Source organism: Hippocampus bargibanti, linkage group LG06 (genome assembly GCF_051943395.1).
Source record: "Hippocampus bargibanti isolate YZ-2025 linkage group LG06, ASM5194339v1, whole genome shotgun sequence".
NCBI classification, from domain to species: domain Eukaryota; kingdom Metazoa; phylum Chordata; class Actinopteri; order Syngnathiformes; family Syngnathidae; genus Hippocampus; species Hippocampus bargibanti.
In genome coordinates this window covers 17,769,011-17,791,614 of record NC_142739.1, presented here as the reverse complement: position 1 = coordinate 17,791,614, position 22,604 = coordinate 17,769,011, and the positions used below count along the sequence as shown (strand labels likewise).

The 22,604-nt window shown below is 42.0% G+C and overlaps 1 protein-coding gene across 1 annotated transcript in view; it reads left to right on the top strand.

Annotated features, from left to right (window-relative positions):
* Positions 1-22,604, top strand: part of ascc3 (activating signal cointegrator 1 complex subunit 3) — a 116,266-nt gene that overhangs the window by 48,834 nt on the left and 44,828 nt on the right. The window contains 13 exon segments of the mRNA XM_088998470.1: positions 1,182-1,373; positions 2,235-2,459; positions 2,582-2,701; positions 3,113-3,277; positions 3,374-3,460; positions 6,667-6,843; positions 6,921-7,146; positions 7,491-7,645; positions 8,179-8,277; positions 12,398-12,566; positions 12,980-13,200; positions 20,797-20,882; positions 21,153-21,319. Of these exon segments, the coding sequence (XP_088854596.1) occupies positions 1,182-1,373; positions 2,235-2,459; positions 2,582-2,701; positions 3,113-3,277; positions 3,374-3,460; positions 6,667-6,843; positions 6,921-7,146; positions 7,491-7,645; positions 8,179-8,277; positions 12,398-12,566; positions 12,980-13,200; positions 20,797-20,882; positions 21,153-21,319 (2,089 nt within the window).

Genomic DNA, 22,604 nt, shown 5'->3' with positions numbered 1-22,604 from the left:
ACAATCCATGATTGCTTCTCTTTAGTATACTGTTATGTCTCAAATTAGAAATGTCATTACCTTTTTTTAATGTATCTCTTATTCTGTATTATTTGTACATTATTATTGTGAAATGTATGTTTATTTTTCTATCCCTTGAAGGACCACCGACATCACTTTTTTGTTTCCTAACTGACATCATCCAAAATACCCAAATATTTTTAGTCAAATGTAAAACACCAATAAAAATGACTTAAAGTGTCCAAAATCTGCAAAAAAAAATTTACCCGGAAGTGGCCAGTTTCAGAGGGTCCCGCCCCCTTGTTCGTGGCGTCTCCCCAAGACGTCTTGCCTTGCTGGAGAATCAAAACAATGGCTTCAGATTCGGAGAATATGCTTTCTTGTTACTCATCCAGTTATGAATATGATTCAAATACAGACCTTGGCTTACGAACTTAATTGGTTCCCAGACAGAGTGTATAAGGTGAAAAGTGTGTATCCCAAAAAATAATTTCCCATAGGAAAACATTAAAATTAGAATAATCCGTTCCCAGGTCCCCATAAAACATAATTTTCTACTTTCTAATTTTCTAAGCCTTAAAACTACACAAAATGCACCTTATTTTATGTATAATAAATGTGCTATAGTATTATGATTAAAGAAATAAACTGTACTGTACAATAAAGTCATAAAGCATATGTTTGCAATCGATTAAATAATTTATTCCGTGCCATTTTGAGGCAATAGGCGGGGGAAATGTATCACTAGAAAAGAGGCAGAAGAGGGCGACAAAGCTCCGTGTAAGGAATTAATCAGCCCGTTTCCACAGGCTGATTAATTCCTTACACGGAGCTTTGTCGCCCTCTTCTGCCTCTTTTTGGTGCAACACGAAGTTTTCAGAACAAACAAGTACAGCAAAATGCATTGACGTGATGGAAGGACTGCTACAATGTGTCATTTTTTCGGTCAGGGGCGTTCCTTCAGTGACGCAGGGTGAGGACTCGTCACCAACACAAATACAAGACTTTCGGAATATTCAGCGTGAGTCTCAAAACGCTCAGTAGAAGTCATTTGAAGCCATTTTACAAATTATGGACACAACTTGTCCCGAGACGTCGGTTGTCCTTTAAGACTAACAAGAGATGTATTTATTTGTTTATGTATTTTGTCTTTAAGCAGTTTCTTTTGCTTGAAATTTTAGATCCAGCGCTCACGAAATAAGCAAATGAAAGAGATGTTTCCAGACGGTTTTGGGATCCACCATGCAGGCATGTTGCGGTCTGACCGCAACTTAATGGAGAATATGTTTTCGAGAGGGTACCTCAAGGTTCTTGTCTGTACTGCCACCTTGGCCTGGGGAGTCAACCTGCCAGCCCATGCTGTTATAATTAAGGTTCTTTTTTTTTTTTTAATTTCCGTCTTCATTTTCATTTACAACGTCTTTTAACAAACACTGGATGTGAAAAGTCAGCACACCACTATTCAAGTTTCAATATTTTGCACCAATCGTGTGGCTAATAAACTGTACGAGTGAATAAAAATGCATTTATTTTCAGGAGCCAAAATAAAAATACAAAACGGAGATAATGTGATTGTCCAAGTGAGCATATCTTTTTTATAACTGGGCATGTGGCTATCAGAACAAATCCTTCACATTCAAATTAATTCTGAATATTTATGGCCAGTTATAAGCGGTTGTGCCACATGTGTGCAACTACACATTCTGTGATTTTAATTTGCTTCTGTGGAAGATTTTTGTTTTCATTAAAGTATACAGGTCACATTTTTCTTTTTTTTTTTTTTCAACCTCACATAAACCTGCAATTTAAACATTCATATGTACCGCCTATTCTCATATGCTGGAGCCTGTTCGAACTGACTTTGGTGAACAGCAGCTACACCCAAATGGTTGCCAACCAATCGCGGAGCACACATGGACAACCACTCACACGCATATTCACAAAAAAAGCACACTTTAATATCTCAAAATAATATTTTAAGAATGTGAAAGGAAATTGGAGTACATGAGTCTTTACTGAGCTTCAACCTGAGCTTTACTGAGCTTCAAACCCCCTAATTTAGTGCAGTCCTTTGAGGCGGCTACGCTAATCGCTAATTGGCTGTGCCCCTTCTGCAATACCCTTTTTTTAAATATATTTACTGTATTTGTTTATTTTCTTGGAGCAAACACTGTCTATGTAGACTTTGTTCAAATATATTTAGTTTAATTTGTTTCTGTCTCGTATGATTCCAGGGCACACAAATTTACGATGCCAAGCGTGGTGCCCTTGTGGATCTCGGCATCCTGGACGTGATGCAGATCTTTGGTCGGGCAGGGCGGCCACAGTTTGACAAGTATGGCGAAGGCACCATCATAACCACCCATGACAAGCTCAGCCATTACCTTACCCTGCTCACCCAGCAGAATCCCATTGAAAGTCAGTTTCTTGCCAGCCTGGCTGAAAACCTCAATGCTGAGGTTAGTCTTAGTGTTCCTGGAGGGTTGCAAAAGCTACATTCTTATGAGAAATAGTTCAAATGACCATCAAGTTGTGACAGACAGTCGTGGTCAGTGTGAATGTTTGTCTCTTGATGTTGCAGGTAGCTTTGGGTACAGTCACTAATGTGGATGAAGCGGTGAAGTGGCTGAGTTACACTTATCTCTATGTGCGCATGAGGGCTAATCCACTTGCATATGGTATCAACTACAAGGCTTTGCAGGTTTGTGAACTCACTTAATTTCAGCATTGTTTCGTGTTACCAATATACTATAGACTGGAGTGAATTTATACTTTGTGGGGAAAAAAGACCTGGTATTTTGCAGATAAATCTTTTTTTTTTTTTCAGAATACATACCATCTGTTTTATGTAAACGAGACATGTCCAGCTCCAGGCCTGGAGGGCCTGTTTTCCATCTGACCCGGCTGCAACACACTTGATTCATATGACCAGCTCATCAGCCAGCTCTGAAGCAGCATCAAAACGGTCTTGATGAGTTGAATCAGGTGTGTTGCTCCAGGGAGAGCTGGAGAACAGGCAGGACAGCAGCCCTCGAGGACTGACAGCCCTCGAGAATAATGAATAGTTCAGTGTAATTTTTGGAGTTAGAAACAAAGCCTTTGAATGTTTCAGATGGATCCATCCTTAGAGCTGTACAGAAAGGAGCTTGTGGTAGAGTCAGGTAGGAAGCTGGACAAAGCCAGGATGATTCGCTTTGAAGAGCGCACTGGCTACTTTGCCTCCACTGACCTAGGAAGGACATCGAGCCACTTCTACATCAGATACAACACAATAGAGGTAGACAAATACAGCTGAAAAGCAGCTAAAATGCATCTCTTCACAAGGATATTTAATTCATTGACCAGTTTTTGTGTATTTCTCTCCCCTTTGAAGACATTCAATGAACTTTTCAACTCTCAACGAACAGAAGCTGATATCCTCAGTATTGTGTCTAAGGCTGAGGAATTTGACCAGTTAAAGGTAAGATTGCCAAGACATGGCAACATGGTTGAGAAATTAAATTGGTCAAAATAGAGTCACACTGTGGACAAAACAAAGAAAACAACAAAATACTGTATTATACCAATGTGTTTTTTTTTTCTATTCCTGAAAACACAACAAATAGTTATTCAAACAGACGGCATGCACGTGAGTCTTTCAGGCAATGTGTTAGTATTCTCATGAACATGCCAAGGTTGGCAGCACAATTGTGGGCATTCGTCAACTCGGCCAGTTTTTTAGAATTAAGTTTAAAGGACAACCAAAATCTCCGGACAAGTTGTGTCCATAATTTGTAAAATGGCTTCAAATGACTTCTACTGAGCGTATTTTAATAAGATTCCACCACATATAGCTATATTTTATGTTTTAAGACTGCCGCTGAATATTCAGGAAGTCTTGTTTTTGACTTGGTGACGAGTCCGTATGTGACGTCACTAAAGGAATGCCCCTGACCGAAAAAAATACACATTGTAGCAGTCCTTCCATCACGTCAATGTATTTTGCTGTACTTGTTTGGTCTGACAAACTCGTCCAAGCTCCATATAAGGAATTTATCAGCCGGTGGAAACGGAGGTGACCACAGGAGGTCGCCATTTTGTGCCTCTTTTTTTTGGGTAAGACAGTTCCCCCCAATGTTGCCTCAAAATGGCACGAAATAAATTCTTTAATCGATTGCAAACATGTATGCTTTCCTCTTCAGAACTATTTGAATCATATTCATAACTGGATGTGTAACAAGAAAGCATATTCTCCGAATCTGAAGCCGTTGTTTTGATTCACCAGGAATGCAAGACGTCTTGGCGTGATGTCACAAACTGGGGGCGGGATTTTCTGAAAATGCCCAATTCGCAGCTGAATTTTTTGCAGATTTTGGACACTTTAAGTCCTTTTTATTGGTGTTTAGCATTTGAATAAAAATATCATACTGCGTGTTTTGGGTATTTTAGATGCTATAAAGCGTTTTTCTGATTTCAGTTAAAAAACAAAAAAAGTGACGTTGGTTGTCCTTTAAACAAATAATCCTTCAGTGGCTGTAAGAGTGTGGTGGACCTTTTCTATTCCTGAAAAGGTACTGATTGATCCAACTTTGTGATTGAAGAGTAATCACTTGTTTGAAAGTAAAAATCAAGCGGGAACCAAAGTGGAAAACAAAAGATTCTTTAATCTTCCGGACAGTGTAGAAAATGTTACTCCATCAAGGGAGAGTGGCGAGAGAGCGAGCCCCTCCCTCACCTGAGGTAGTTATACGGCGGGAATGGCATCATTTCAAAAGTGCCTATCAGCTACTAGATACAAAGGTGAAAGTTCACAATCAGACAGAACTAAGAATGTTTAAAGTAACGGTTCCCACTGCCTATAAATACGTAAAGTAACAACTAAACTAAAGAAATACAAAAATGGTAGAAATTAAAAGTAACATCAGATGTTTAAAGGACAACCGACATCACTTTTTTGTTTCCTAACTGACATCAGAAAAACGTTTTATAACATATAAAATACCCAAAACACGCAGTATGGTATTTTTAGTCGAATGCAAAACACCAATAGAAATGACATTAAGTGTGTTGAAACTGCAAAAAATCGAAACCGGAAGTGGTCAGTTTCAGACGGTCCCGCCCACTTGTTCGTGGTGTCACGCCAAGACGTCTTGCCTTGCTCAAGAATCAAAACAATGGCTTCAGATTCGGAAAACATGCTTTCTTGTTACTCATCCAGTTATGAATATGATTCAAATAGTTCTGAAGAGGTAAGCACACATGTTTGCAATCGATTCAAGAATTTATACCGTGTCATTTTGAGGCATCAGTGGAGGGGAAATGTTGCACCCAAAAAAGGCAGAAGATGGCGACAAAGCTCCGTGTGGAAATGGGCTCAACATTTTTGTCACAACACACAAGGATTCACCATTGCGTTATTTATGTGTCTGCCTTCTAATTTCACCATCAACATGGATCAACGCGAAGTTTTCAGACCAAACAAACGTCTGTGTAAGCTCTCAGTCGTACAGGAGTGGTCTATCGATGAGAAGGTTTCTTCAGCCGTCATCTGTACTTTTTTGAAGGTTCAATTTGGATCGTTCATACAATAGCCTGCTTAGGCAAAACAAGTTGGACAACATTCGTAATGCTGATGAGGTGATACCAGAGGGAGGGGGGCAAACAGGCCAGTCGTTAGTCAGGAATGTAGGAACAATCAGTAAACCGATATGGTGGGACATTAGGGATATATAAATAGGGCCGATACGACCAGTAAGACTTTAATTTGCTGACAAAGCCTCTTGGATAGGAGGCGAAACGTCCGACACCTTCAAAAAAGTACAGATGACGGCTGAAGAAATCTTCTCATCGACAGACCAAACAAAGTACCGCAAAATGCATTGACGTGATCAAAGGACTGCTACAGTGTGTCCTTTCTCGGTTAGGGGCGTTCCTTCAGTGACAAAGATCAGCACCAAAAGATCAAATATCTAGTACATTTTTTTCAGTTGAAAACTATTTTTTCACCTTTGGCCAATAGGAAAAAAATTATATTGTTAGTCTAATGGCAGATGGCCAGGCATTTTTAACTCCTATCAATCTCAATAAATAACAACAATTTGCTTTGCCTTTTTTTCCCTTAAAGGACAACCGACGTCACCAACTCAAAAACAAGACTTCCGGAATATTCACCGCGAGTCTTAAAAATGTAAAGTATAGCTATATGCGGTGGAATCTTTGTAAAATACGCTCAGTGGAAGTCATTTGAAGCGATTTTACAAATTATCGACACAACTTGTCCGGAGCCGTCGGTTGTCCTTTAAGGATGTGTATATAAAGTCGTCGTATCAGTACAGTTTCTTTGTGACATCTTGGACATCTAATGTCATGAACAAGGGGAGCATTTAACCAAGAGACAAACAGCAGTCTCCCATGTGATCCATCGGATCTTGTTCCAGTCATATCACAAGGATTGCTCCGATCCTCTTCCTTCTCGATCCTACAAGAATGTCCCAAATCCGTGTCATTTCCGCTGAAACGGTGTCCTTCTGCGAATGTAGCCTTCAGTATTTAGTACGGGTCACACTCCATCGACCCGCCTACAATAGTATTTGTCATCTTGACGTGGAGGTATGATATGATCTCCCCACCTCAAGAAGTACCCAGATTGTGGTTCCAATTTCTCACGGTCTGGAATCATGGTGGCAGGTTCGTGATGAAGAGATGGATGAGCTGGAGCAGATGCTGTGCAACTACTGTGAGCTGCCCGCAGCAGGCGGAGTAGAAAATGGGTATGGCAAGGTTAACATTCTCTTGCAGACCTACATAAGTCGTGGAGATGTTGACAGCTTCTCTCTCATCTCAGACCTTTCATATGTTGCACAGGTAAGAAACAAACTATTGAAAGGTGTGATTTCTATTAAAGCAATTTACGATAATTTCTTGCTTTTGCCACTTTTCAGAATGCTGCTCGAATTGTCAGGGCATTGTTTGAGATTGCTCTAAGAAAGCGTTGGCCGGCCATGACCTATCGACTGCTCACACTCTCCAAAGTCATTGACAAGCGGCTTTGGGGCTTTTCCCATCCTCTTTGCCAGTTCTCCAACTTAAGTCACATTGTACTGAGTCGATTGGAGGAGAAGAAGCTTACTGTTGATAAACTAAAGGACATGAGGAAGGATGAAATTGGTATGACTGCTGAATTTAGAAGAATGTGCCTCCTGGGTTTAGGTTTTGATGGTTTTAAGTCTTCTCCGAATCAAGCAAAGATGAAGAATATTAAGTTTGAATATTTGCAGTTTTTTGGATATACTTAAAATTAAATTAATGAAAAAGACTTACTGAGAGAAATAATGAATTCAAAACAGGCCTGCAATACCTGACTGAAAGTCATAATTTATTCAATTAACAGTTTCGAAAAATGATGTGGCCTGCAAGTCAACAGAACCTTCGCAGATTAATAATATTCTTCCATTTGAATGTGTTTTTTCTTGATCTTCTCAGTATGTTATTACCAGCTGTATTGTTTCCAGGACACATGCTGCATCACGTTAACGTTGGTTTGACAGTGAAACAGTGCGTCCATCAGATCCCTTCAATCACAATGGAGGCTAGTGTTCAACCAATCACACGGACTGTCCTGCGTGTCCGTCTAATTGTCACACCTGACTTCCGTTGGAATGATCAGGTAAATATGGTGACCTCTGATGTGTGATTTGGCTAAGGTGACAGACTCCCAGTATGAAGGTGCAGGGTTCAATCCCAGATCTGGCTTACATGACCAACTAATCCTTTGCAAATTTCTCCATTCTGGGACTATTTAAAGCTTTCTGAACAATGATCTGGCTTCCAACGTCAACATAGTTGCATTTGCTACATATAATTGGCTGAGTGGTCATAGGACTAAAATCACAAACTGAACAAAAATAATGTGTAGCCAATATTGCTTTGTGTGTCCGGAAATGCTTTGTTGACTTTTCATCGACAAATGTTTGTGAAAAGAAGGGATTGTGAAAATAACATCAATTGAATTTTCCTCGAATATAAGAAGGTGCAACCTGCTGCCATAGCGTGTTCTTATTTTGCTGTATTTTAAACATACAAGTCAACTATTCACACTGGTTCATCATTCAATGGCACAACATGGCCTGGTGATGTATCCCCCCAAACCCCATCCCACCGTGCACCGTCTGAGCTTTCTTGTTTGCTTCCATGTTTCAGGTACATGGGTCTGTGGGTGAGCCATGGTGGTTATGGGTGGAGGACCCAATCAATGATCACATCTACCATTCTGAGTACGTCCTTCTCCAGAAAAAGCAGGTTGGTTTTGTGGCACCACAAATTATATTACATTACATTATACTGTGCCCACTGTGAGACTAATAAAGGCAAATCCAATCCAATTATTACTAGTCCTTTTGTTGAACTAAATAAATGGCACCAAAAGATCAAATATCTAGTACATTTTTTTCAGTTGAAAACTCTTTTTTCACCTTTGGCCAATAGGAAAAAAAATATATTGTTAGTCTAATGGCAGATGGCCAGCCATTTTTAACTCCTATCAATCTCAATAAATAACAACAATTTGCTTTGCCTTTTTTTCCCTTTGCAGGTGACGATTGTTTCCTGCAGAAATCCACCACCAGCTCCTTGGTTTTGCCAGTGTTGATCTGGAGGTGATTCTGCTGGCACCAGTCCACAAAGTCCTTTGTCAGTCCCCTGTACTCCCTATCGTCTCCCTCTGTAATGAGGCCGACAATAGCTGAGTCGTCAGAGAACTTCTGAAGGTGGCAGGTTGGGGTGTTGTAGTTGAAGTCCGAGGTGTAGAGGGTGAAGAGGAATGGAGCCAGGACTGTTCCCTGCGGCGCTCCGGTGCTGCAGAGAAGCCTGTCCGACTCACAGTTCTTTACCCTCACGTACTGTGGCCTGTTTGTGAGGTAGTCTGTAATCCAGGATGTGAGGTGATGGTCGACTCCGGCATGCTGCAGCTTGTCCCCCAGTAGACTGGGCTGGATGGTGTTGAAGGCACTGGAGAAATCGAAGAATGTGATCCTCACCGTGCTCCCAGCATTCTCCAGGTGCAGCAACGCCGTATGGAGGAGGTAGATGATGGCATCCTCCACACCGATGCTGGGCTGGTAGGCAAACTGCAGCGGGTCCAGCGATGAGCTTGCCAGCGGTCGCAGGTGGGCGAGGACGAGTCTCTCCAGCGTCTTCATCAGGTGAGACGTCAGCGCCACCGGTCTGTAGCTGTTGAGCTCTTTGGGGTTGGCAATCTTGGGCACTGGGACCAGGCATGACGTTTTCCACAGCTGTGGAACTCTGCCCAGCTTCAGGCTCAGGTTGAACAAGTGCTGGACAATGTCACACAGCTGGTCGGAGCAGGTCTTGAGGAGTCGGGAACTGATGTCATCCGGACCTGCTGCCTTCCTCACCTTCATCCTCCTCAGTTGGTTCCTCACCTGCGCAGTTGTGACAGACAGGCAGGAACCAGGAGGCAGAGTGGCGGCTGAGGGTGTGGCAACGGTTGGGAGGGCAGATGTTGGTTGTGGAAAGCTGGTCGTGAGAGGGGGCAGGGAGGGTAAGGCCACAGTGAGAGTTGGTGCAGGTGCAGCTACAGGTGAAGTTGACGGTGGGCCGGGGGCGGCTGGCGTCTTGTCAAACCGATTGAAAAAGCGGTTGATTTCATCTGCCCAGTCCTTGTCTTTTTCGTTCAATGTCACTGGGCTTTTGTGGCCTGAGATGTTTTTCAGGCCCTTCCAGACACCAGCGACATTGCTGGCTTGCAGCTGCTCCTCCATTTTCATCCTGTAGGCCTTCTTCCCCTCTCTGATCTTCCTCCTCAGTTGGATCTGCACGGCCTTCAGTTCCTCTCTGTTGCCCGACACAAAAGCCCTTTTCTTCTCCTTCAGGAGGACTTTTATGTCGGGATTAATCCATGGTTTGTTGTTGGCAAAACACCGCACAGTCCTGGTGGGTACGGTGTTTTGTTCACAAAAGTTAATGTAGTCTGTGATGGTGTTGGTGAGTGAGTCAATGTCTTCCCCATGAATCTCAGTAAAGAGCTCCCACCTGGTTGAATCAAAACAGTCCCGCAGAGCTTCTTCAGCTTCTGTGGACCATCTTTTGATCGTGCGGGTCACAGCTGGTTGCCTCTGGACAAGGGGTTTGTACACAGGCTGGAGATAAACCATATTGTGGTCTGCTCTTCCGAGAGGGGGGAGGGGGGAGGGTTTGTATGCATCCTTGGCGTTTGAATAAAATAGGTCCAATATGTTATTGTCTCTGGTGGCACAAGTTACATACTGTGTGAATGTTGGGAGGGAGAATTTCAGGGAAATGTGATTGAAGTCCCCTGAGATGATAAACAAGGCGTTGGGGGACTGGGTTTGCAGCTTGTTTACAACAGATATGAGGGCATCGGAGGCAGCGCCGCCATTTGCCGTAGGGGGAATGTACGTCGTCACGGCTATGACGTGTGAGAATTCCCGTGGCAGGTAATGCGGCCGAAGGCTAACGGCTAGCAGCTCGATGTCCCGAGTGCAAAGTTTTTCCTTCACCGTGATGTGCCCAGGATTGCACCATTTGTCATTCACAAATACAGCAATCCCCCCTCCTTTCTGCTTACCGCTGCCTTCATTTCTGTCCGCTCGTACGAGTTGGAAGCCCTCCAACTCTGCGTGGGCGTCCGGAGTGATTGCCGAAAGCCATGTCTCCGTGACGAGTAGCAAGCTGGCTTCCCGGTACTCCCTCTGATGTCGCGTTAGCGCCGCCAGCTCGTCCATTTTATTTGGGAGCGATCTCACGTTCCCCATGATGACGGACGGGAGAACGTGTCGGTATTTCCTCGTTCTTTTGCGGCGATCTTTCCCGGCCCGACATCCTCGTTTCCTCCTCTTCAATTCATCGGGGATGTCTGGTGCGGCGGCCGCTAGTCCGCTATTAGCCCGCCACGCTAGTAGCTGGTCTCGACTGTAAACAATGGGATTCCGCGTGCGCGTGGATTCCCCGTTCACAGGAGCGATGAAAAAGTAAAAAATAACGGCGATGAGCAAAAGAAAAGATGCCCATCTCCTCTCCGTAGGTTTATGGAGCGAGATCAGGCAAAACAAAAACGGAAAAGTAAAGAAGTGAAAAAGTAGACAAGAAAGGGAAAGAGCTGCTGTGGAGGCAGCCACACAGGGGGGCGCCATCTTATCTAAGGACAACCGACATCACTTTTTTGTTTTTTAAATGACACCAGAAAAACGTTTTATAGCATCTAAAATACCCAAAACATGCAGTATGATATTTTTAGTCAAATGCAAAACACCAATAAAAATGACTTAAAGTGTCCAAAATCTGCAAAAAATTGAGCTGCGAATTGGGCATTTTCAGAAGATCCCGCCCCCAGTCCGTGACGTCACGCCAAGACGTCTTGCATTGCTTGTGAATCAAAACAATGGCTTCAGTTTCGGATAATATGCTTTCTTGTTACACATCCAGTTCTGAATATGATTCAAATACAGTAAAGTCTCGTTATATCGATATCGGTTATATCGATAGTACTGCTTATTACGATACTATTTCTATGAACGCAAGGAGAAAATTACATGCGCGCAGGGTCGGATATATCGAGAGTCGGTTATATCGATATTTTTCGGACTCCCGAGAATATCGATATAACGAGACTTTACTGTAGTTCTGAAGAGGAAAGCATACACGTTTGCAATCGATTAAAGAATTTATTTGTGCCATTTTGAGGCAACATTGGGGGAAAATCTCACACCCAAAAAAAGAGGCACAAAATGGCGACCTCCTGTGGCCACCTCCGTTTCCACGGGCTGATAAATTCCTTATATGGCGCTTGGACGCCCTCTTCTGGCCTTCTGGTGGCTTTTGGGTGCAACACGAGGTCTCCAGACAACACAAGTACAGCAAAATACATTGACGTGATGGAAGGACCGCTACAAAGCGTCTTTTTTATGGTCAAGGGTGGTCCTTTAGTGATGTCACGTACGGACTCGTCGCTAACTCAAAAACAAGACTTCCTGAATATTCAGCATGAGTCTTAAAACGTAAAATATAGCTATATGCGGTGGAATCTTTGTAAAATACACTCAGTAGAAGTCATTTGAAGCCATTTTACAAATTATGGACACAACTTGTCCGGAGACGTCGGTTGTCCTTTAATGCCCATGTGGATTGTCAGTCATCCAGGTCATTGTAATTGTAAAGGTTGAATTGAGGCAACTGAAATCTTTTTTTGTTTTTTGATTTTTTTAAATAAACGTTACAAACATAAATTGAACCATTAGGCAATTAGGGGAATGCTATAAATTCCTTCCTGTATAATAACTACCTTCAAAGTTTCTGCATTTTTTTAAACAAGGTCACATTTGAAGTGTGTGTAATAATTGTTTCTTTCTAATCAAGAGTCTGTGTTCCTTATTCCATATAGGTGGTCACAGGAGAAGCTCAGCACATTGTGTTTACCATTCCCATCTTTGAACCTCTACCGTCTCAGTACTATATCAAGGCAGTGTCTGACCGTTGGCTTGGTGCCGAAGCAGTCTGCATCATCAATTTCCAGAACCTTATCTTGCCTGAACGACACCCCCCACACACCGGTACATTTCACCAAACTTCAGTGAACCATGATGACAGATTCAAACTAGAAGCTGGTGTGATTTATTTTTGAAATTGTGTATGAATGCTCAAGAGCAGACACTGAACTGAAATGCTGTGAAAATAAGTGAATTGATGATATGAGAATCTCAGACTCAAAATTTGAATGGTTTGAATAATTCAAGGAGGAGGTGGAGTGGATACAAAGACCTTTTTTCAATATCCACTATATCTCAAATAATTATCACATTTTTCTTTTGATGTGGGGGGAAAGAGACAAAAATATAGTTGCAATATGTGATTCTTTGTATTGATAATGGGCATCAATAATTGAAAAAAAGCTGGACCTGATTTTGGTCTTCTAACCCCCTCCCCAAGTGTATCTTCCAATTTCCATATTATATTTCCTTCGCAGAGTTGTTAGACCTGCAGCCACTGCCTGTGACAGCTTTGGGACACCAGGAGTATGAAAGCTTGTACAAGTTCACTCATTTCAACCCCATCCAGACTCAGATCTTCCACACACTGTATCACACTGATACTAATGTGCTTTTGGGGGCACCAACGGGCTCTGGAAAAACCATAGCTGCTGAGATGGCCATGTTCAGAGTCTTCAACAAGTACCCGAGCTCGAAGGTCAGTCTCCTCCCAACCAGTCTAAGTTTTGGGTCGCCTTGGTGTCACATATATACCATTGGTAGTATCTGTGTGCCAGAATAAATGTCATTTTAAATTTTGTTAGGTTTTTGTTACCAGTGCTTTGATGATATCTCCAAATACATTTTATTTTAGGACAAAGAATAAATGTTCACGCCACCGAAAGCAAATGTTAAAATAAACAATTATTTATTATTAAGAAAAACGCAGGATGTCTTGCAACTCCAACTGCCTGAATGGAAATAAAAGCAAGTGTCTACAGAAACAGAAAGGTTTTGGGTAGAAAAAAAATCACAGTTATAATTTCAATAATTATACAAATAGTTACTAGCAACAAGGTGGTTTGCTATTTTATCAAAATTGCTTACGTCTCCCCTTTACATGTAAACTAATGTTCGGACTTATGGCAGCATGCATTGCCAACAACCTTTGAGAAATTTCACTGCCGTGATATTCATGAATACAGAGGACCAAAGAGAAAGAAAGTAAATTTCTCTACTGCGAGACTAGTAAAGGCTAATCCAATCCAATCCAAACCTTTAAATTAGTGTAACCATTACATTGAGTGGAAATGAATTAGTCGTGGTTGCAAACTGGCGTGTGTTTCGCCGACCACCACTCCACGCCGACCACCACTCCACAGACAGAGGGATTTATATATTGTGGTCCCAATTTGCTTGGAATGTCTCCACCCCCGTCCCCACCCCTTTGCGTTAATCTTCCGATGGAGATTATCACCGGTCGTCGTTTGGTCAACAAAAAGTATGTTCAAAACATTGGGGTCCACTGCGGTTTACATACGTCAAAATAGCAATATAAACAATTAAGGGTTATGAGGCTTGACAGAAATACACAACCTGATTAACCTTTTGGATGATCATGGCTTGGTAAGGAGTCAGCCATGTCTCTCACACATGCTGTAGTGTGGGCAAAATGGGTCAAGCCGCCAACGGCAATTATGAAAATGCTTCTTTGACATTTTTTTTATTTCAAGATAGAAATGTGTCTGGGGTAAAATGTGCAAAAAAAGTTCATATAGCTTAAATATATCCAGAAGTATTTTTAAATTATTTCTCCAAAGTTACAGTATCTTTAGTCCATCGATGAGAAGGTTTCTTCAGCCGTCATCTGTACAAAAGTGAAGGTTTCGGACGTTTCGCCTCCTATCCAAGAGGCTTCGTCAGCGAACTAAAGTCTGACTGGTCGTATCGCCCCCATATTATAACCCTAATGTCCAGACCTGGTGGCGCCGGACACAGCTATGATAGGTCCCTACTCTCAGGTTGGGGGGGGCGCGGGACCCCCCCCTGTGGCCCCACTGATTGTTCCTACATTCCTGACTAACGATTGGCCTATTACCCCCACACCCCCCGGTATCACCTCATCAGCATAACGACCCTCATCAGCATTGCGAAAGTTGCCTAACCTGTTTTGCCTGAGCAGGCTATTGTATGAACGATCCAAATTGAACCTCACACCACCAGACCGGTTTAATGAAGGATTTTGTTGTTTTATAAGAATCGCCTCTTTTACCCCCCTTTCAAACCATCTATGTTCTTTCGCTAAGATTTTAACCTCATTGTCGTCAAATGAGTGGTTGCTAGCTTTTAGGTGCAAATGTACTGCCGATTGAGGCCCACTAGTATTATCCCTGCGATGTTGATAGTCTTTTTTTTGAGAATTTGTTGAGTCTCCCCAATGTACTGCTCTTTACAATTTTCATTCTTACAATGTATGGAATAAACTACATTACTTTGTTTTTCATTTGGTAGCCTATCTTTTGGATGCACTAATTTTTGCCTTAACGTGTTTATCGGTTTGAAATAAGTAGGAATTTTATGTTGCCAAAGGACTCTTTGTAATTTTTCAGAAACTCCTGCAATGTACGGTACTGCTACTCCTCTCCTTTTAGAATCTTGAGAATTATTGGTTTCGTTCGCTATTCTTTCTTTCTGACATTTGTTGAATGACCACTGAGGGTACCCACAGTTAGTGAGTGCTCTCCTGATATGTTTTGACTCCTTTTCTCTACCTTCAGTGCTAGTTGGTATTAGTTTAGCCCTATGCTGGAGGGTTCTGATAACTCCTAGTTTATGTTGTAAAGGGTGGTTAGAGTCAAAAAGTAAGTATTGGTCAGTGTGCGTAGCCTTCCTAAAGACTTCTGTTTTTAGCGCTCTGTCCTCTTTTATAATTACTTTACAATCCAAGAAGGCTAGTTGGTTCTCTTGAATGTCCTCACGAGTAAATTTAATGTTGAAGTCTACAGAGTTGAGAAGATCTGTGAATTATTGAATTTCTTGTTTCTTAATTATGACAAAAGTATCGTCCTGTAAACAATGGGAAAAGGACAACCGACATCACTTTTTTGTTTTTTAAATGACACCAGAAAAACGTTTTATAGCATCTAAAATACCCAAAACATGCAGTATGATATTTTTAGTCAAATGCAAAACACCAATAAAAATGACTTAAAGTGTCCAAAATCTGCAAAAAATTGAGCTGCGAATTGGGCATTTTCAGAAGGTCCCGCCCCCAGTCCGTGACGTCACGCCAAGACGTCTTGCATTGCTTGTGAATCAAAACAATGGCTTCAGTTTCGGATAATATGCTTTCTTGTTACACATCCAGTTCTGAATATGATTCAAATACAGTAAAGTCTCGTTATATCGATAGTACTGCTTATTACGATACTATTTCTATGAACGCAAGGAGAAAATTACATGCGCGCAGGGTCGGATATATCGAGAGTCGGTTATATCGATATTTTTCGGACTCCCGAGAATATCGATATAACGAGACTTTACTGTAGTTCTGAAGAGGAAAGCATACACGTTTGCAATCGATTAAAGAATTTATTTGTGCCATTTTGAGGCAACATTGGGGGAAAATCTCACACCCAAAAAAAGAGGCACAAAATGGCGACCTCCTGTGGCCACCTCCGTTTCCACGGGCTGATAAATTCCTTATATGGCGCTTGGACGCCCTCTTCTGGCCTTCTGGTGGCTTTTGGGTGCAACACGAGGTCTCCAGACAACACAAGTACAGCAAAATACATTGACGTGATGGAAGGACCGCTACAAAGCGTCTTTTTTATGGTCAAGGGTGGTCCTTTAGTGATGTCACGTACGGACTCGTCGCTAACTCAAAAACAAGACTTCCTGAATATTCAGCATGAGTCTTAAAACGTAAAATATAGCTATATGCGGTGGAATCTTTGTAAAATACACTCAGTAGAAGTCATTTGAAGCCATTTTACAAATTATGGACACAACTTGTCCGGAGACGTCGGTTGTCCTTTAATGCCCATGTGGATTGTCAGTCATCCAGGTCATTGTAATTGTAAAGGTTGAATTGAGGCAACTGAAATCTTTTTTTGTTTTTTGATTTTTTTAAATAAACGTTACAAACATAAATTGAACCATTAGGCAATTAGGGGAATGCTATAAATTCCTTCCTGTATAATAACTACCTTCAAAGTTTCTGCATTTTTTTAAACAAGGTCACATTTGAAGTGTGTGTAATAATTGTTTCTTTCTAATCAAGAGTCTGTGTTCCTTATTCCATATAGGTGGTCACAGGAGAAGCTCAGCACATTGTGTTTACCATTCCCATCTTTGAACCTCTACCGTCTCAGTACTATATCAAGGCAGTGTCTGACCGTTGGCTTGGTGCCGAAGCAGTCTGCATCATCAATTTCCAGAACCTTATCTTGCCTGAACGACACCCCCCACACACCGGTACATTTCACCAAACTTCAGTGAACCATGATGACAGATTCAAACTAGAAGCTGGTGTGATTTATTTTTGAAATTGTGTATGAATGCTCAAGAGCAGACACTGAACTGAAATGCTGTGAAAATAAGTGAATTGATGATATGAGAATCTCAGACTCAAAATTTGAATGGTTTGAATAATTCAAGGAGGAGGTGGAGTGGATACAAAGACCTTTTTTCAATATCCACTATATCTCAAATAATTATCACATTTTTCTTTTGATGTGGGGGGAAAGAGACAAAAATATAGTTGCAATATGTGATTCTTTGTATTGATAATGGGCATCAATAATTGAAAAAAAGCTGGACCTGATTTTGGTCTTCTAACCCCCTCCCCAAGTGTATCTTCCAATTTCCATATTATATTTCCTTCGCAGAGTTGTTAGACCTGCAGCCACTGCCTGTGACAGCTTTGGGACACCAGGAGTATGAAAGCTTGTACAAGTTCACTCATTTCAACCCCATCCAGACTCAGATCTTCCACACACTGTATCACACTGATACTAATGTGCTTTTGGGGGCACCAACGGGCTCTGGAAAAACCATAGCTGCTGAGATGGCCATGTTCAGAGTCTTCAACAAGTACCCGAGCTCGAAGGTCAGTCTCCTCCCAACCAGTCTAAGTTTTGGGTCGCCTTGGTGTCACATATATACCATTGGTAGTATCTGTGTGCCAGAATAAATGTCATTTTAAATTTTGTTTGGTTTTTGTTACCAGTGCTTTGATGATATCTCCAAATACATTTTATTTTAGGACAAAGAATAAATGTTCACGCCACCGAAAGCAAATGTTAAAATAAACAATTATTTATTATTAAGAAAAACGCAGGATGTCTTGCAACTCCAACTGCCTGAATGGAAATAAAAGCAAGTGTCTACAGAAACAGAAAGGTTTTGGGTAGAAAAAAAATCACAGTTATAATTTCAATAATTATACAAATAGTTACTAGCAACAAGGTGGTTTGCTATTTTATCAAAATTGCTTACGTCTCCCCTTTACATGTAAACTAATGTTCGGACTTATGGCAGCATGCATTGCCAACAACCTTTGAGAAATTTCACTGCCGTGATATTCATGAATACAGAGGACCAAAGAGAAAGAAAGTAAATTTATCTACTGCGAGACTAGTAAAGGCTAATCCAATCCAATCCAAACCTTTAAATTAGTGTAACCATTACATTGAGTGGAAATGAATTAGTCGTGGTTGCAAACTGGCGTGTGGTTCGCCGACCACCACTCCACGCCGACCACCACTCCACAGACAGAGGGATTTATATATTGTGGTCCCAATTTGCTTGGAATGTCTCCACCCCCGTCCCCACCCCTTTGCGTTAATCTTCCGATGGAGATTATCACCGGTCGTCGTTTGGTCAACAAAAAGTATGTTCAAAACATTGGGGTCCACTGCGGTTTACATACGTCAAAATAGCAATATAAACAATTAAGGGTTATGAGGCTTGACAGAAATACACAACCTGATTAACCTTTTGGATGATCATGGCTTGGTAAGGAGTCAGCCATGTCTCTCACACATGCTGTAGTGTGGGAAAAATGGGTCAAGCCGCCAACGGCAATTATGGAAATGCTTCTTTGACATTTTTTTTATTTCAAGATAGAAATGTGTCTGGGGTAAAATGTGCAAAAAAAGTTCATATAGCTTAAATATATCCAGAAGTATTTTTAAATTATTTCTCCAAAGTTACAGTATCTTTAGTCCATCGATGAGAAGGTTTCTTCAGCCGTCATCTGTACAAAAGTGAAGGTTTCGGACGTTTCGCCTCCTATCCAAGAGGCTTCGTCAGCGAACTAAAGTCTGACTGGTCGTATCGGCCCCATATTATAACCCTAATGTCCAGACCTGGTGGCGCCGGACACAGCTATGATAGGTCCCTACTCTCAGGTTGGGGGGGGCGCGGGACCCCCCCCTGTGGCCCCACTGATTGTTCCTACATTCCTGACTAACGATTGGCCTATTACCCCCACACCCCCCGGTATCACCTCATCAGCATAACGACCCTCATCAGCATTGCGAAAGTTGCCTAACCTGTTTTGCCTGAGCAGGCTATTGTATGAACGATCCAAATTGAACCTCACACCACCAGACCGGTTTAATGAAGGATTTTGTTGTTTTATAAGAATCGCCTCTTTTACCCCCCTTTCAAACCATCTATGTTCTTTCACTAAAATTTTAACCTCATTGTCGTCAAATGAGTGGTTGCTAGCTTTTAGGTGCAAATGTACTGCCGATTGAGGCCCACTAGTATTGTCCCTGCGATGTTGATAGTCTTTTTTTTGAGAATTTGTTGAGTCTCCCCAATGTACTGCTCTTTACAATTTTCATTCTTACAATGTATGGAATAAACTACATTACTTTGTTTTTCATTTGGTAGCCTATCTTTTGGATGCACTAATTTTTGCCTTAACGTGTTTATCGGTTTGAAATAAGTAGGAATTTTATGTTGCCAAAGGACTCTTTGTAATTTTTCAGAAACTCCTGCAATGTACGGTACTGCTACTCCTCTCCTTTTAGAATCTTGAGAATTATTGGTTTCGTTCGCTATTCTTTCTTTCTGACATTTGTTGAATGACCACTGAGGGTACCCACAGTTAGTGAGTGCTCTCCTGATATGTTTTGACTCCTTTTCTCTACCTTCAGTGCTAGTTGGTATTAGTTTAGCCCTATGCTGGAGGGTTCTGATAACTCCTAGTTTATGTTGTAAAGGGTGGTTAGAGTCAAAAAGTAAGTATTGGTCAGTGTGCGTAGCCTTCCTAAAGACTTCTGTTTTTAGCGCTCTGTCCTCTTTTATAATTACTTTACAATCCAAGAAGGCTAGTTGGTTCTCTTGAATGTCCTCACGAGTAAATTTAATGTTGAAGTCTACAGAGTTGAGAAGATCTGTGAATTATTGAATTTCTTGTTTCTTAATTATGACAAAAGTATCGTCCACATATCTAAACCAGTGTCTAGGTTTTGTCCCTGGGAAAGATGTGAGGGCCTATTTCTCCATCTCTTCCATGTAAAGATTAGCCACTATGGGTGAAACTGGTGAGCCCATAGCACAACCATGGATTTGTTTATAAACCTTCACTTTTGTACAGATGACGGCTGAAGAAACCTTCTCATCGATGGACCACTCCTGTACGACTGAGAGCTTACACAGACAGAAGTATCTTTAGTCCAGTCTTTGCGAGAATAGCCAGCCCCAGGGACAGTTTTGTAGCTGGCCTCAGTTCCATTCTCGTTTCCTCCATAAAAGCAGACTGAACTAGGTTTGTGATTAACCTTTGCTTTTGCTTTGGAAATCAATGAGAACTATGTTGGGCCCATTTATCATTCATGAAAACAAACAATTAATCTTCATTCGTTGCTGCCCAAAAATCATCCATCGATCCATCCATTTTCCAGACCGCTTATTCCTCATTAAGGTTGTGGGGGGTGGTGGAGCCTATCTCAGCTGTCTTCGGGTATGAGGCGGGGACCCTGAATTGGTTGCCAGCCAATCGCAGGGCACACAAAGACGTACAACAGTCACTCTCACAATCACACCTAAGCACAATTTGGGTCGGTCAATCTGCCTGCCATGCATGTTTTTGGAGTGTGGGAGGAAACCGGTAGACCCGGAGAAAACCCACGCAGGCCCTGGGAGAACATGCAAACTCCACACAGGGAGGCCGGACCGGGACACGAGCCGGCGACCTCTGCACTGTGAAGCCAGTGTGCTAACCACTCAACTACCGGGCCACCGCCCAAAAATCAAAAATGTTTAATTCATTAACAATTGTTATTTTCTGTGATTTCAGGTGGTGTATATAGCCCCCCTTAAAGCTCTGGTCAGAGAGAGAATTGAGGACTGGAAAGTCAGGATAGAAGAGAAACTGGGAAAAAGGTGAGTTTGGCGAAATGAGGTTTACATAAATGGGGTGTAATCACCGTCAGCAATCCAAATGACGTATTTTCTTTTTTTTGGCATGTATTATTAAGGTGTTACAATATATTTAGGAGATTTTGGTTTTTAATCACAGTAAATGTTTTCCATGGTTTACTGGTAATGTTATGAATGGTATTATGTTTGAACAATAATGCAATGAAAATGTTTTATAAACGTGTTATAAAAGGTATATGTAAGTCATGTACTTTGTGCTTCCTTGATGTGTAGAGTGGTGGAACTGACAGGTGATGTGACCCCAGATATGAGAGCTATAGCACAAGCTGACCTCATTGTCACTACACCCGAGAAGTGGGATGGAGTTAGCAGAAGCTGGCAAAACAGAAGCTATGTTCAGAAAGTGGCAATCCTTATCATTGACGAAATTCACCTGCTTGGTATGTAAGGATTCTTTACTGATGACACCTGACCGCTCTTCACGTCTTGTTTTTAGGAGGTCTAAAACATCAAAATGGGGGCCTGTGTGATACATTGGCACTCTTCACATTTCGAGCTGCAACCACATTACAGCAAAGAATACCAAACATTCATTCATTTCATTCAGATTCTGAACCACTGCATCTTCACTAGTGCCGTGGGGGTGCTAGAGCCTATCCCAGCTGTCTTCGGGCACTGGGCATGGGACACCCTGGACCGGTTGCCTGCCAATCGCAAAGCACCCAGAAACTAACCACCATTCGTGCTCACAACTGGGGACAATTTGGAGTGTTCGGTCACTCTGCCATGCATGTTTTTCGAATGTGGGAGGAAGCCGGAGGACCCGGTGAAAACCCATGTAGGCCCGGTGGGAACATGCAAACGCCACACAGGGAGGCTGAAGCAGGTATTGAACCCGGTACCTCTGCATTGTGAGATCAACGTGCTAACCACTCGAATAACGGGCTACCCAAGTAACAAACAGTGGACACCAAAATACCAAGCAACTTAAAAACTGGGAAAAATAATACAGGGTAACATCTAGAGCTGGGCAATATTTTTGTCCATCAATAATCTTCTTTTCCTTTTGGCTTTTCCCCTCAGGGGTCGCCACAGCGAATAAATGTCCTCCATCTATCCCGGTTTTATGCATCCTCTTCTCTCACACCAGCTACCTTCATGTCCTCTTTGACCACATCCATAAACCTGCTCTTCGGTCTTCCTCTCGGTCTCCTGCCTGGCAGTTCAAGGCTCAGCATCCTTCTGCCGATATAGTCACTCTCTCTCCTCTGGACATGTCCAAACCATCTCAGTCTAGCCCAGGGGTGGGCAAACTTTTTGACTCGCGGGCCACATTGGGTTCTAAAATTTGACAGAGGGGCCGGGCCAGGAGCATTTGGAGGGAGTGTTTGGGCCGGAAATACTCTGAACAAGTTATGTCCATAATTTATAAAATCACTTCAAATGACTTCGACTGAGCGCATTTTACAAAGATTCCACAGCTTATAGCTATAGTTTACGTTTTAAGACTTGTGCTGAATGTTCATGAAGTCTTGTTTTCGAGTTGATGACGATCCCCATGTGACGTCACGTTTGGACCTCCCCTGACCGAGAAAGCGACATACAATGCATTTTGGGTACTTTGTTTGGTCTGAAAACTTCATGTTGATCCGTGTTGATGGCGAAATTAGAAGGAAAACACATAAATAACGCCATGGTGAATCGTTGTGTGTTGCACCAAGACAA